General features: G+C 44.5%; 1 protein-coding gene across 3 annotated transcripts in view; it reads left to right on the top strand.

Moving 5' to 3' along the window:
* UNC5C (unc-5 netrin receptor C) overlaps positions 1-16,066 on the top strand; it is a 537,583-nt gene that overhangs the window by 477,475 nt on the left and 44,042 nt on the right. For all 3 annotated transcript variants that reach the window (XM_063917546.1, XM_063917553.1, XM_063917539.1), the window contains 2 exons: positions 1,479-1,823; positions 3,790-3,877. In XM_063917546.1, coding sequence (XP_063773616.1) covers positions 1,479-1,823; positions 3,790-3,877 — 433 coding nt within the window. The remainder of the gene's footprint in view (positions 1-1,478; positions 1,824-3,789; positions 3,878-16,066) is intronic.

Raw genomic sequence — 16,066 nt, 5'->3', positions numbered from 1 at the left:
ATGAGACATGCAAACCATCTGTTAAAATGTAAAAAGAATTTGACATATAATAATTACTTAAAAGGCCGGATTCAATTAGCTGCAGTAATTTACCATGCAGGAAAAGGGTGGTAGCCTCAGGCTTTTACCCCAGAGGCTATTCAATTACAGACCCTTTTTCTAGCACAGTAAATTTGCCACTAGCGCACATACCTGGAGCTATTGGTTAACCTCTTCACAGCACCTGTGATAGGGGCATTTACCGCTGATTTCTGTTCAAGCCTCCCTCAAACAGAAATCCGCGTTAAGTGCGGCTTGTGGGCTTATCATGTGCTGGAAGTGAATAACCCCGGCAGGCCAATTAGCCTGCAGTTAATTACCACGGCTAATTGAATCGGGCCCCAAGTATTAATACTACTAGAGTGATTACAAACCCCAGGTCTTAAAGATTTATCCATGAATATCCATTTTTAGCATTCACCTCTGAATCAGGCCCAGTATTAAAAGATTTCTTAAAAAAAGAACAGGTTCAGTGAGAAAAAAACACCCCATTTACTATGCGCTGTAAGAGGGTCATCTGTAATGTGTGTGCAGTAGTTGAAATAACCGATATGTGACTTACATATGTATACAACACACTGCATATGGTTCCAAAGAAAATGTATCTGCCAATCACCAGCTAAGGACGATGGCAGTTTTAGCTATGAAGTACAGTAGACCGAGCGGAAGGAGAGTGTGGAAATGATTGGTGTTGTCTAAAGCCGCCATGCTGCATTACAATGTGTCACTAAATTGACTCCAATTGTGTCTGTTTTGACAGCTAGTTTTTGCTCATATTTCACAGAGTAATAACTTTGGCCTAAATTCTGAATAAAAAACATTTTTGTTTGCATGGATATGTCATTGTCAAAGAATGAAGAGCAGTATACTATTACTGTACAGAACTTCTCCACCCTGATTACGTCTGTATGCAAAGCAAGTACTGTAACTCATTTCCTAGAGTAGATGAAATAAGCTTGTCTGCCGGCTACTTTCATGTGAGGTCCCACAGGAAAATCCTAGAACTACGATTAAGAACATTTCCGCATGTGACAGGCTTCATTTTTGAAAGGCAATCATGTAAGATTAAATTTCCTTATCACATAATAGTTTAACAGGAAGTACAGTACAATAGATCAAGTTTGCCTCACCCAGATTGTACAGTATCACAGCACTGAATTAAGCAGTACGCAGATTACATTAGAAATCAGACATATGCGCTGTACATGGCATGGCTACACTTTAGCATTGTACCTGTACAGAAGCTGTTAAAAGCATGAAAGTGTTCCTGCAAAATATACTCAATGAGATATCAGCGGATACTATATAGAGATTGGCTAGAGAGGTGGCTGTTTTGTGATATTGCTGAAAAAAAGCTATATCCAACAAGTATAACACACGTACTGTATTCTATATATAGGAAACCTAATCTTCTAATCAAGATTTCTTTTTGTGTTTAGATCTCCTGGCAATTCCACCCGACCTAACATCTGCTGCAGCAATGTACAGGGGGCCTGTCTATGCTCTGCATGATGTCTCGGATAAGATCCCAATGACCAATTCACCTCTCCTTGACCCTCTTCCTAATTTGAAAATCAAAGTGTACAACTCCTCTGGTGCTGTAACGCCTCAAGATGATTTGTCTGAATATGCATCTAAACTTTCTCCTCAAATTACACAGTCCCTGCTGGAGAATGATACCCTAAATATGAAGAACCAAAGTCTAGCAAGGCAAACAGACCCATCCTGTACTGCATTTGGGACATTCAATTCACTAGGCGGCCACCTAATTATTCCTAATTCAGGTATGTGCCAGAATGTGGATTATCAATGTTGAGCACTGATTAACAGTGATTGAAATAATTGCAGGTTGCAAATAGTACGGTACATCTAAAAAAAAGAAAAACGTGTTCTGGACAGTGGTGGATAAAGATAAACAGGGGTCTTAGTCTCTGTGGGGGAGATAGATCAAGCATTGGAGAGATGTAAAGTGGAGAAGATGTCCAAATCAACCAGTCAGCTTCTAACTCAGGCATTCCCAACCACGGTACTCAAGGCACACCAACAGTGCAGGTTTTAGTGATATCCAGGCTACAGCACAGATGGTTAAATAAAAATAACTGAGGTACTAATTAAGTCACCTGTGCTGAAGCCTGGATATCACTAAAACCTGCACTGTTAGTGTGCCTTGAGGACCGTGGTTGGGAATGCCTGTTCTAACTGTTGTTTCAAAGACTGTTGTGCTAGATAAAAGATTGAAGCCTATTGGTTGCTTTCAGCAACTTCCCCACTTTATATCTCTCCAACATTAGGTACATCTTCCCCTGTGTACGACGTAGAGCCCCACCACATGTGATTTTTTTTTTAAACTTTACATCAATTGTGCATTTTGAAGCAAGTGTTGGCTGCCCACGTAATAAATGTTATACAAGCAGCATTATGTAACTCTAACTGATGACATCACTGATACTCTGAGCAGACCTCCCACACAAGTACATCATGGAGCACGCTGACCCAGGCTGCAACATGGCAAGAGCTTCTGGAATGTTTTTGGTGATCCAATTACCCGCAAGGGTGCAAGTAGCCGTTGCCGCAGCGTTGAAACACCCGAACAGGACCACATATCGCACCCCTGTCGGCCTGCTCTTATCCACAATTTTCACAGTTTTGCACACAGCCCTATGGAGTTGCGAGCATTTTTGTGTGAGTTAAGCTTGCGGCTGTTGCTGTGATAATGCACACACAAGTACACATTGTGTGTAATTGTATTGACTCCTTAGAGTCTTTCAAGTATTTTTTAACCCAAGAAAAGTGCATTGAAGGGTGTTTAGATAAGAGCAATCCCTCAGAACTATGAAGCACAACTTTTACGTCAGCCTCCTACTGTTATGACCAAAAGAGCACTTTTTGCTCTTTTACACTAAATATAACACTGCAGTAAATTACCTCTGGTAAATTAGGTAGCCTCAGGCATTAAGTCCCGAGGCTATTCAATTTCACTCCCAATTTCCATTGTTAGGCTTGTTAACACCCGTTAAAGTAGCTTGTTATAGGACGTTAACATTGGTTAAATTGCGTTAATGCACATAATTCATGAAAAGTTCATGAATTTATGCGTTAACAGTGCCGGGGCACCCGTTAACCCCTAAGTTATCTGGGATTTTGTTTGGAACCGCTGAGGAAGGTGAAAAAAATTCATATAACTCCTGGCTTCAGGGCTAATTGGATAGCCTCTGGGGTTCAATTAGCCCGCAGTAATCTACCGCGGCTACTTGAATTCTGCCCTAAGTATAAAAAATGTTTTAACTCGTGATGGTGATTTCCTGCACTAGTTCTCACCTAGACAGACAAATATGTTACAGCTCACTAATAAAAGGCAGTGACAGTGCATACTTTCTTTTTCAGCTGGAATGAAAACTATTAAGATACTAAACTTTCTCTCATTAGTTTCCGTTGTATCTGTTCGTAACACATAAGATTAAATGTTTGTTTTTCTGAAGAAAAAAAAAGTGTTTCTTTTTCAGTCTGTTCCTACCATTTCACCTTATAGCAATTATTTTGCTTTTGAGAGCAATAAGTAGGGCTTCAATCACCATGGCAACATTTCTCATCTTCGCATTGAGAACTTAAATCTAACATTGGCCTGTAAAATGAGTTCTTTTTATGAAAACATGAATGCAAGTTTGAAACATAAATTGTTTTCCCCTATCAAGTATAATTTCCTATTATATAACTGATTTTCCTGTTTGTTTCTTTTATCTTTGTATTTAGGAGTGAGCTTGCTGATTCCTGCTGGGGCTGTACCTCAGGGAAGGGTGTATGAAATGTATGTGACGGTGCACAGGAAAGAGAACATGAGGTAACTGTCTATGCTGTAGTGCTTTAGTAATCTGTAGAGATAACTGGAACCACACTGGTGGTCTTTTCTTTCTCAAAGAGGAACAGATCTACTTATTTGATGGCAAAATGAAAGCCTGCGCATATGCATACACCAATATAAACAATGAAATGCCAGATTAGCATGGCTTAATAAAAATGTACATAATAAGAATTTACTTACCGATAATTCTATTTCTCGTAGTCCGTAGTGGATGCTGGGGACTCCGTCAGGACCATGGGGTTTAGCGGCTCCGCAGGAGACAGGGCACAATAATAAAAGCTTTAGGATCAGGTGGTGTGCACTGGCCCCTCCCCCTATGACCCTCCTCCAAGCCTCAGTTAGGATACTGTGCCCGGACGAGCGTGCATAATAAGGAAGGATATTGAATCCCGGGTAAGACTCATACCAGCCACACCAATCACACCGTACAACCTGTAATCTGAACCCAGTTAACAGTATGATAACAACGAAGGAGCCTCTGAAAAGATGGCTCACAACAAGAATAACCCGATTTTTGTAACAATAACTATGTACAAGTATTGCAGACAATCCGCACTTGGGATGGGTGCCCAGCATCCACTACGGACTACGAGAAATAGAATTATCGGTAAGTAAATTCTTATTTTCTCTAACGTCCTAAGTGGATGCTGGGGACTCCGTCAGGACCATGGGGATTATACCAAAGCTCCCAAACGGGCGGGAGAGTGCGGATGACTCTGCAGCACCGAATGAGAGAACTCCAGGTCCTCCTCAGTCAGGGTGTGCCCCTGACCAAGTAGCAGCTCGGCAAAGTTGTAAAGCCGAGACCCCTCGGGCAGCCGCCCAAGATGCGCCCACTTCCTTGTGGAATGGGCTTTTACTGATTTTGGCTGTGGCAAGCCTGCCACAGAATGTGCAAGCTGAATTGTACTACAAATCCAGCGAGCAATCGTCTGCTTAGAAGCAGGAACACCCATCTTGTTGGGTGCATACAGGCTAAACAGCGAGTCAGATTTTCTGACTCCAGACGTCCTGGAAACATATATTTTCAGGGCCCTGACAACGTCAAGTAACTTGGAGTCCTCCAAGTCCCTAGTAGCCGCAGGTACCACAATAGGTTGGTTCATGTGAAAAACAGAAAACACCTTAAGGAGAAATTGAGGACGAGTCCTCAATTCTGCCCTGTCAGAATGAAAAATTAAGTAAGGGCTTTTATATGATAAAGCCGCCCATTCTGACACACGCCTGGCTGAAGCCAGGGCTAATAGAATCTTCACCTTCCATGTGAAATATTTTAATTCCACAGTGGTGAGTGGATCAAACCAATGTGACTTTAGGAAACTCAAAACAACATTGAGATCCCAAGGTGCCACTGGGGCACAAAAGGAGGCTGTATATGCAGTACCCCTTTTACAAACGTCTGAACTTCAGGCACTGAAGCCAGTTCTTTCTGGAAGAAATTCGACAGGGTCGAAATTTGAACCTTAATGGACCCTAATTTTAGGCCCATAGACAGTCCTGTTTTCAGGAAAAGTAGGAAACGACCCAGTTGGAATTCCTCTGTAGGGACCTTCTTGGCCTCACACCACGCAACATATTTTCGCCAAATGCGGTGAAAATGTTTTGCGGTTACATCCTTCCTGGCTTCGACCAGGGTAGGGATGACTTCATCTGGAATGCCCTTTCAGGATCCGGCGTTCAACTGCCATGCCGTCAAACGCAGCCGCGGTAAGTCTTGGAACAGACAAGGCCCCTGCTGGAGCAGGTCCTCTCTTAAAGGTAGAGGCCACGGTTCTTCCGTGAGCATCTCTTGAAGTTCCGGGTACCAAGTCCTTCTTGACCCATCCGGAACCACGAGTATCGTTCTTACTCATCTCCTTCTTATGATTCTCAGTACTTTTGGTATGAGATGCATAGGAGGGAACACATACCCTGACTGGTACACCCACAGTGTTACCAGAGCGTCCACCGCTATTGCCTGAGGGTCCCTTGACCTGGCGCAATATCTGTCTAGTTTTTTGTTCAGGCGGGACGCCATCATGTCCACCTTTGGTTTTTCCCAACGGTTTACAATCATGTGGAAGACTTCCCGCTGAAGTCCCCACTCTCCCGGGTGGAGGTTATGCCTGCTGAGGAAGTCTGCTTCCCAGTTTTCCACTCCCGGAATTAACACTGCTGAGAGTGTTATCACATGATTTTTCGCCCAGCGAAGAATCCTTGCAGTTTCTGCCATTTCCCTCCTGCTTCATGTGCCGCCCTGTCTGTTTACGTGGGCGACTGCCGTGATGTTGTCCCACTGGATCAATACCGGCTGACCTTGAAGCAGAGGTCTTGCTAAGCTTAGAGCCTTGTGAATTGCCCTTAGCTCCAGTATATTTATGTGGAGAGAAGTCTCCAGACTTGATCACACTCCCTGGAAATTTTTTCCTTGTGTGACTGCTCCCCAGCCACTCAGGCTGGCATCCGTGGTCACCAGGACCCAGTCCTGAATGTCGAATCTGCGGCCCTTTCATAGATGAGCACTCTGCAGCCACCGCAGAAGAAAACACCCTTGTCCTTGGAGACAGGGTTATCCGCTGATGCATCTGAAGATGCGATCCGGACTATTTTCCCAGCAGATTCCACTGAAAGGTTCTTGCGTGAAATCTACCGAATGGGATCGCTTTGTAAGAAACCACCATTTTTCACAGGACCCTTGTGCAATGATGCACTGATACTTTTCCTGGTTTTAGGAGGTTCCTGACTAGCTCGGATAACTCCCTGGCCTTCTTCTCCGGGAGAAAACATCCTTTTCTGGACTGTGTCCAGAATCATTCCTAGGAACATTAGACGTGTCGTCGGAAAAAGCTGCGATTTTGGAATATTTAGAATCCACTCGTGCTGTCGTAGAACTACATGAGATAGTGCTACTCCGACCGCCAACTGTTCTCTGGACCTTGCCCTTATCAGGAAAGCGTCCATATTTCTTTTAGGAAGAATCATCATTTCGGCCATTACCATGGTAAAGACCCGGGGTGCCGTGGACAATCCAAACGGCAGCGTCTGAACTGATAGTGACAGTTCTGTACCACGAACCTGAGATACCCTTGGTGAGAAGGGCAAAATTTGGACATGTAGGTAAGCGTCCCTGATATCCAGTGACACCATATCGTCCTGGTTCGCTATCACTGCTCTGAGTGACTCCATCTTGATTTGAACCCTTGTATGTAATTGTTCAAATCTTTTAGATCTCACCGAGCCGTTTGGCTTCAGTACCACAATATAGTGTGGAATAATACCCCTTCCCTTGTTGTAGGAGGGGTACTTTGATTATCACCTGCTGGGAATACAGCCTGTGAATTTTTTCCCCAATACTGCCTCCCTGTCGGAGGGAGACGTTGGTAAAGCAGACTTCAGGAACTTGTGAGGGGAAGACGTCTCGAATTTCCAATGTACACCTGGGATACTACGTGTAGGATCCAGGAGTCCACTTGCGAGTGAGCCCACTGCGTGCTGAAACTCTTGAGATGACCCCCCACCGCACCTGAGTCCGCTTGTATGGCCCCAGCGTCATGCTGCGGACTTGGCAGAAGCTGTGGAGGACTTCTGTTCCTGGGAATGGGCTGCCTGCTGCAGTCTTCTTCCCTTTCCTCTAACCCTGGGCAGATATGACTGGCCTTTTGCCCGCCTGCCTTTATGGGTACGAAAGGACTGAGACTGAAAAGACTGTGTCCTTTTCTGCTGAGATGTGACTTGGGGTAACAAAAGTGGATTTTCCAGCTGTTGCCATGGCCACCAGGTCCGATGGACAGCCCCTTTATACGGCAATACTTCCATGTGCCGTCTGGAATCTGCATCACCTGACCACTGTCGTGTCTATAAACATCGTCTGGCAGATATGGACATCACATCTACTCTTGATGCCAGAATGCAAATATCCCTCTGCGCATCTCGCATATATAGAAATGCATCCTTAAAATGCTCTATAGTCAATAAAATATTGTTCCTGTCAAGGGTATCAATATTTTCAGTCAGGAAATCCGACCAAGCCCCCCCAGCGCTGCACATCCAGGCTGAGGCGATTGCTGGTCGTAGTATAACACCAGTATGTGTGTATATACTTTTTAGGATATTTTTCAGCTTCCTATCAGCTGGCTCCTTGAGGGCGGCCGTATCTGGAGACGGTAACGCCACTTGTTTTCATAAGCGTGTGAGCGCCTTATCCACCCTAAGGTGTGTTTCCCAACTCGCCCTCACTTCTGGCGGGAAAAGGTATACCTCAAATAATTTTCTATCGGAGGAAACCCACGTATCATCACACACTTTTAATTTATCTGATTCAGGAAAAACTACAAGTAGATTATTCCCACCCTACATAATACCCTTATTTGTGGTACTTGTAGTATCAGAAATATGTAACACCTCCTTCATTGCCCTTAACATGTAACGTGTGGCCCTAAAGGAAAATACGTTTGTTTCTTCACCGTCGACACTGAAGTCAGTGTCTGTGTCTGTGTCGACCAACTGAGGTAAATGGGCGTTTTTACAAGCCCCTGACGGTGTCTGAGACGCCTGGACAGGTACTAATTTGTTTGCCGGCCGTCTCATGTCGTCAACCGACCTTGCATCGTGTTGACATTATCACGTAATTCCTAAATAAGCCATCCATTCCGGTGTCGACTCCCTAGAGAGTGACATCACCAATACAGGCAATTTGCTCCGCCTCCTCACCAACATCGTCCTCCTACATGTCGACACACACGTACCGACACACAGCACACACACAGGGAATGCTCTGATAGAGGACAGGACCCCACTAGCCCTTTGGGGAGACAGAGGGAGAGTTTGCCAGCACACACCAAAAACGCTATAATTATACAGGGACAACCCCTTATACAAGTGTTTTCCCTTATAGCATTTTCACATATGTAATCATATCGCCAAATAAGTGCCCCCCCTCTCTGTTTTAACCCTGTTTCTGTAGTGCAGTGCAGGGGAGAGCCTGGGAGCCTTCCTCACAGCAGAGCTGAGCAGGAAAATGGCGCCGTGTGCTGAGGAGAATAGGCCCCGCCCCCTAAAACGGCGGGCTCTTCTCCCGGAGTTTGTGAGATCTGGCAGGGGTTAAATACATCCATATAGCCTCAAGGGCTATATGTGATGTATTTTAGCCATAAAAAAGGTATAATACATTGCTGCCCAGGGCGCCCCCCCCAGCGCCCTGCACCCTCAGTGACCGCTGGTATGAAGTGTGCTGACAACAATGGTGCACAGCTGCAGTGCTGTGCGCTACCTTATGAAGACTGAAAGTCTTCTGCCGCCTGTTTCTGGACCTCTGGACCTCTTCAACTTCGGCATCTGCAAGGGGGGTCGGCGGCACGGCTCCGGGACGAACCCCAGGGTGAGACCTGTGTTCCGACTCCCTCTGGAGCTAATGGTGTCCAGTAGCCTAAGAAGCAAATCCATCCTGCACGCAGGTGAGTTTACTTCTCTCCCCTAAGTCCCTCGTAGCAGTGAGCCTGTTGCCAGCAGGACTCACTGAAAATAAAAAACCTAACTTAAACTTTTATTCTAAGCAGCTCAGGAGAGCCACCTAGATTGCACCCTTCTCGGCCGGGCACAAAAATCTAACTGAGGCTTGGAGGAGGGTCATAGGGGGAGGGGCCAGTGCACACCACCTGATCCTAAAGCTTTTATTATTGTGCCCTGTCTCCTGCGGAGCCGCTAAACCCCATGGTCCTGACGGAGTCCCCAGCATCCACTTAGGACGTTAGAGAAAATACATTATCAATAATATTTCAAACATTATCAATAATAATTAAATCAAACCATAAAAATATCAGAATTCCCTGGAAATAATGCAGAAGCATCACAGTCCTATTTAATTGCCACTTATGATGCTACATTCATTTATTTTATTATTTATTTCTTACCAGTTATTTATATAGTGCACACATATTCCGCAGCGCTTTACAGAGAATATTTGACCATTCACATCAGTCCCTGCGCTAGTGGAGTTTACAATCCATATTTCCTACCACATGAACACACTCACGTTGATGCCAGGGTTAATTTTTGTTGGAGCCAATTAACTTACCAGTATATTTTTGGATTGTGGGAAGGAACCGGAGTACCCGGAGGAAACCTACGCAAGCCCAGGGAGAATATACAAACTCCACACATTTAGGGCCAAGGTGGGAATTGAACCCGTGACCTCAGTGCTGTGAGGCAGTAATGATAACCATTACACAATCCGTACTGCCCCGAGGGGCTGATTCTAATACCCCTTTTCCACCTACGAGCGCGGGTCGCAGCCGGGAGCCTGACATGGGTGCTACCCGGCTGCGGCCCATGCTCAGACCCCTTTCCCACTGCGCTCACCAACCCGGCATACTGCTAGTGATGTGGCAGGGGCGGCGCTGGTTGATCACATGATCTCCCAGCGCCGCTCTTCCATACAGTGTGAACGGGAGCCATGTCGCATCGACACGGCTTCCGTTTACACTACACAGCTTACTGGTTTGAACACGTGTTCAAGCCGGCAAGCTACCCAGGTAGGATTCCCGGATCACTTGATCCGGGAATTTGCAGGGGGGGGCGGTTTCCACTAGAAAAAAAAACGGGTAAATGCGCGCCCCCGCGCATTTACCTGTGTTTTTAGAGCTAGTGGAAAAGGGGGTATGAATTATGAGCAAAGCAAAGAAGAACAGGTAACTTTGCACCTGGGCAAAACCTTGCTGCACTGCAGGTGGGGCAGATGTCTAATGTGCCAAGATTTAGATTTGAGACATGTGTGTCCAAACTTCTTTTTTTTACATTTGTGGGCTACTTACAAAAGCCGACAGTATTTACCCTGCATGCAAAAAAAAACTTACTTTATTTGCACACCATGCATTGCAACAAATGTTATATACTGTAAATCTCTATGAGTTTGTTGTAATCCCAAAATGACACGGATCACATCCACTCTATTAAGCTTTTATGACAGCACGCTATACTCATTTCCTGAAATGGTTGTCTTGGTATTTGTTGTATTTCCTTTGGTGGGGGTCACTTTTTGTGGCAAGGGCCTACAGATGTGTCCAGATACACCTAGCGTCCATTCGCCATACAGCGCGAGATGCCCGGCATTACTGAGCCGTTTCAAGAGATGTAGCATACTATTCTTAAAATTTAGCATCTTATTCACATCACAGAGGCAGTGAAACACCACTCATAGTGTACTGCAGACGCTGGGCTGCGACTTTAACCACACGAGAATTAGTTTTAAAAACGTACAAAGTTGCAGATGAAGCACAACGGGACTTGGCGTGAGAAAAGGCTGCAAGCGCTGTATCATAGCACTTCATACCCAGATTACTTCGCACACAGTGTACAAATGTCATACACCAAATTGATCAGTGCAAACTAGCCAAGTTGTTTTGTCACTTCCAGTTGTTTTATTTATGCAAATAAGATGCAAATATTGAGCAAAAAAGATGCTCGCCGTTGCCCAGTCACCCGGGACCTTGCATACCGAGAGGGCTGTTTGGCGTCACTGAAGCCACAGTTACACATATGTAAGTAGAAATGATTGACCAGATGGGAAATTTTGATGTGGCCTACAGTCCAAGTTTCCCCCAGCTCTATTCAAATCGTGAGACCAGCTCAGGCATGCTCCGGAGAGGAACAAGGTACATTGAGAAGCCCATTTTACTAGTCTAGTAGTACCTTGGTTTCATGTACATTCCATCTGCCCAGTATACATGCTGTTCTACGTTCTTGTTCAGAAATTGCTCTTAACATTGATGATAAAAAGGAAGGGTAAATGTATTTGCAAATGGAATGTGCAAGTGTGTGAATTAAGAACAGGGAAACATAGGCTTCCATGTGAGATGGAACAGAGCAATCTGAGAAGAGAAAATTGTTTTAAATTAAATAACGTCAGAGTTCACCTTCAGAGTCATTGGTACACTGCACTTGTTGATTAAAGGATTTCTTTTGGCAAAACACACTAGAATGAGAGCTGGATTATATTAGTGCCTTTGTGAATTTATATATATATATATATATATATATATACATACATACACACGCACACACACTTACTTTATTTGGCAATAGCCATCTTACTTCAGGGGGATTTCAAATGACTGTGGTATATTTTTCCGCAAAAAAATACAGGCTTTTTCGCAATTTTTTTGCCCGTTATTTTCAGGCAATTCAATGAATGTTTTTTTTGTTTGTTTTTTTTGCTGAAAAATTTACCCAATTCGGTGTGAAAAATACAGGATTCGAGATAAGTTCCATGTGTTTTCGCGTTTGCGGCCATGAAAAAACTGCACTTTTCGCAGACATAACAAAATCCCTCATAATGACAGCTATCAGCATCAATTGAATTACCTCCAGGGGATCACGTAACCCTGATAATTTACCACTGCTATTGAATTCCCCCCATAGACTGCTAGCAAAAAGTCAGTGTGTGCTGCATATGGTTGAAGACTAGCTGTCGTACACCTACATGAACACTCTAAGTAAGGGTTAGAATGGAGCAACTAAAATAGATTACATAGTTGGATAAATCTACTTAGGTCCAAAGGGTGTTAAATTCTGCAACCTTCATATAGTACTTGCCTGTGGCATATAGGGACAAAAATTCCCCCAACCCTTCGTATAATTTAAATAATTATACTCCACAAAACAAAATCTAATTTTGTGCAAAACTGAAAAACTAGGCACAGTCACCACGTGGCGTGGAGCGAGCTCACACCACCCAATGCCATCAGCCATTACACACGCTAATTTTTAGCACAGGGCCACTGTTGCTCATGTGGGGGTTTAAAGAGTATTAGAGGCATGGCCATGCACTGCTCTGAATATGTATTGACCCTACAGTGCATGTCGCTGTGAAAGTGCCCTTGAGACAGATTGAGCCCAAAAATGTACCAACCCCACCCCCTCTTGGCACCCATGGTGTTGCCCCTCAAACGTGTGTACATTTGCTGGGGATGAAGAGCAAATCATACTAATGCAAATCAAGGCATGTAATGTCACAAAGAGGATTTTGCACCGTGACGGACACATCATGCATGAACCTCTAAGTGTTCAAGTAAATATCTCAGAATTCTACTGAAAAATTAAACCGCTCATGGGCAAACGCAGGATATCTGGAGGGGGTTTACCAAATACGTGTATTTGATTTTAGAGTGATTGTCGCTAACCCATGAAGGATGTATGATTAGCATGTAACAAGCTATAGGGGGTGAATCAGATCTGATCGCTGCTGTGTGTTTTCGCACAGTGAGTGATCAGCGATAGACTGCGCATGCATGTGCACCGCAATGCGGACACACGTCGCCATACAACAACAGGCATCGTCGACCTGCGACAAGATGGTGTGAGAATTCCGATCATACGGGCATTCGCAGGGTGATTGACAGGAAGAGGCCATTTGTGGGTGGTAACGGACCGTTTACTGGGAGTGTCCGGAAAAACGCAGGCGTTCTCAAGTGTTTTTAGGGAGGGTGTCTGACGTCAGCTCCTGCCCCGATCAGCCTGTTCTCATCGCACTGTAGGAGTAAGTCCTGGGCTGCGCAGAGGCCGAACACACTGGATTTTTGCAGCTCGGCGTACACATGCGATCGCACACTTGCACGGGGCGAATTTACACTCCCCTTGGGCGGCGACTATCTGAACGCAGGACAGCAAAGTTTGCAGCCCAACGATCAGGTCTGAATTACACCTTTAGTCTGCTCCAAAGTGCAGTTTATGTAATACAAGACTTCAAACATATGCAGGCCCAATTATCATGGCAAGTCACTTATCAGATTCTCTCTCTGGTGCGATGGTTGAACAGTCAGACACACACACACAGCTAGGAGGCCAATCCCGGGATCGGGATCGGCGGGATCCCGGGATTCAGGCCCAAAAATCCCGGGATTTGAATCCCGGGATTGGAGCCTCCAATCCCGGGATTCATGGGATTGCATTGCGCATGTGCAGCGAGGGAGGGTTGGTGTAAGTAAGACTTACTATTAGGCGGGCGGCAGTATTAGGTGGGCGGCAGCCATGTACACAGACCGCGGCGGCATTTCAAATGTAGCGCCGGCCGCCAGCCAATCACAGCTAGTGGACCGGCGGCCAATCAGGGAAGCGTCCGCAGCGGCTCCTGATTGGCTGCCGGACTGCCCGTTCTGACTGGCTGATGGCCAGCGCTACAATTTGAAAGGCCTTCGGCGCGCTCAGCGCGTCTTGTCCATGGCTGCCGCCCGTCTAATAGTAAGTGTAGTGTTACTGACACCAACCCTCCCTCACTGCAGTTCTCGCTTCAGCCTCCCTCCTGCTCCGCTTCCTACACCCTCCAGCGCTGCTCCCTAGTCCCTTCACTATACCAACTATCCAGTGCTGCTCCCTAGTCCCTACACTACACCCACCCTCCAGCGCTGCTCCCTAGTCCCTTCACTATACCAACTATCCAGCGCTGCTCCCTAGTCCCTACACTACACCCACCCTCCAGCGCTGCTCCCTAGTCCCTACACTACACCCACCCTCCAACGCTGCTCCCTACAGCCTCCGTGCTCCCTACACTCTTTTCCACTGCCCTCCACTCCCTCTCTCCCTGCTCCCTACTGCAATCCCGGGATCCCGGGATTGAGCGTTTTTCAATCCCGAATCCCGGGATTGAAAAAACGGCCCGGGATTGGCCTCCCTACACACAGCAGACTTGGTAGGAAAATCTGCTGCCACTGAGCATGTGCAACAGCTCCATTCGACCCTTTATACTTCATGTAGTGGCCCCTGACATGTTGTTGGGAAGGGGGTTTCTGGGCAACTGGAAACCCCCTCTATGTTTGCTTATGCATTGAGCTATAACAAAAAAAAAATCAGTTTACAGTTTAATATCTTATGGAATCTATAACATACCCTGGAATGTTTTTGTGTTCTAAATCAAAGTAATGCTACTTGGGTGGAATGACTGTGTGACTTGTCTACTGATAGCGTACATACTAGGGTCTAGATTTACTAACCCACGGTTTGTCAAAACTGCTGCTGATTTCCAGGGTTGATGGATAGTTTTAAAGTGGCAACAGAAACATTATTTCTGTTGCCGTTTTATAACTGTTAGTCAAAGTCTCCCATTAGAAAATCTAGCCCTGGGAGTAAAAACAATTCTGAATTCTGTTACATAAGTACATTTGTAAATTTAAAATGTACATCAAAACATGTCAATTTTTAAGTGAATATATCCCATCTATTCCATGGAGAAGAAAACTGTCAGAGCAAAAGAGGTCTATAAAAAAATGGCTGAGGAAATACAATATTTTAAGAAGGAAAACAATATTTTACTTTGTTTATTATATTTTAGAATATTTTTGTTTTTGAGCACAGCTCCATTCCTCCTTAATTGTTATTGTTTTTGGCATAGATATGTATTTTCCAAATACTTTTTCATCTAAAGATGTGTATTGTTTTAGTAACATCGTCTTAGCTGATCTTTTTCTTATGTCTTTGATGTGTATACTGTACTATCCTAGCCCCTTCACATTCATAAGCAGAATTATATGCTTGCCTATTCTTGTTCGACCAGATCAATGCGAGAGATTATTATTCAAGTGGCAGTGCTGCCAAAACTTATTATTTTCATGTAACTGTGTAGAACAGATGCATTCTTCACAATGAATTGGTTTATGGACACAGTCTAATCTCCTTACATCTCGATGAAGCATGTACTATATTGGGAGTCCATCCAATACTCGAATGTGCGATTCAAAACTACCAGTGCTGATGCCCTTTTGACCTACTACATTAACTGCTTTTACTAGTGGAAATGATTTTACAGAAGAAACAGCTCATTATATTCAATTACATTATAATGATTATTTATTATATTTAAGCTTTAAAAAAAATGTTTTATCTATCTTTATATACACTATCAAAATAGGACAGAAATTCCCATATCTTCCATTTGTCATATATTGTATAGAAAAATCACAGGGTCATTGCACTCAATATAATAAATAATGAGGTTTAGCTCATATATTGATCATTACATTGAAGCTTGCAGCCCCTGCCATCAAGGGACCCCATTTTTCTGCAAGTCCTACTCTATCACTCAGAATTATAAACATGGCAATTGCTATCAAGTTAGTGTTAAACTAAAGGTATGCTAACTGGTTTAAAGCTCACAGCACCTTGGCTTTTAAAGATGAGAGCACACCTCATGGGAAATTTACT

This window comes from Pseudophryne corroboree, chromosome 1, assembly GCF_028390025.1.
Source record: "Pseudophryne corroboree isolate aPseCor3 chromosome 1, aPseCor3.hap2, whole genome shotgun sequence".
Taxonomy (NCBI): Eukaryota; Metazoa; Chordata; class Amphibia; order Anura; family Myobatrachidae; genus Pseudophryne; species Pseudophryne corroboree.
The sequence above is the reverse complement of the archived record's forward strand: the minus strand, read 5'-3'. Positions and strand labels throughout refer to the sequence as shown.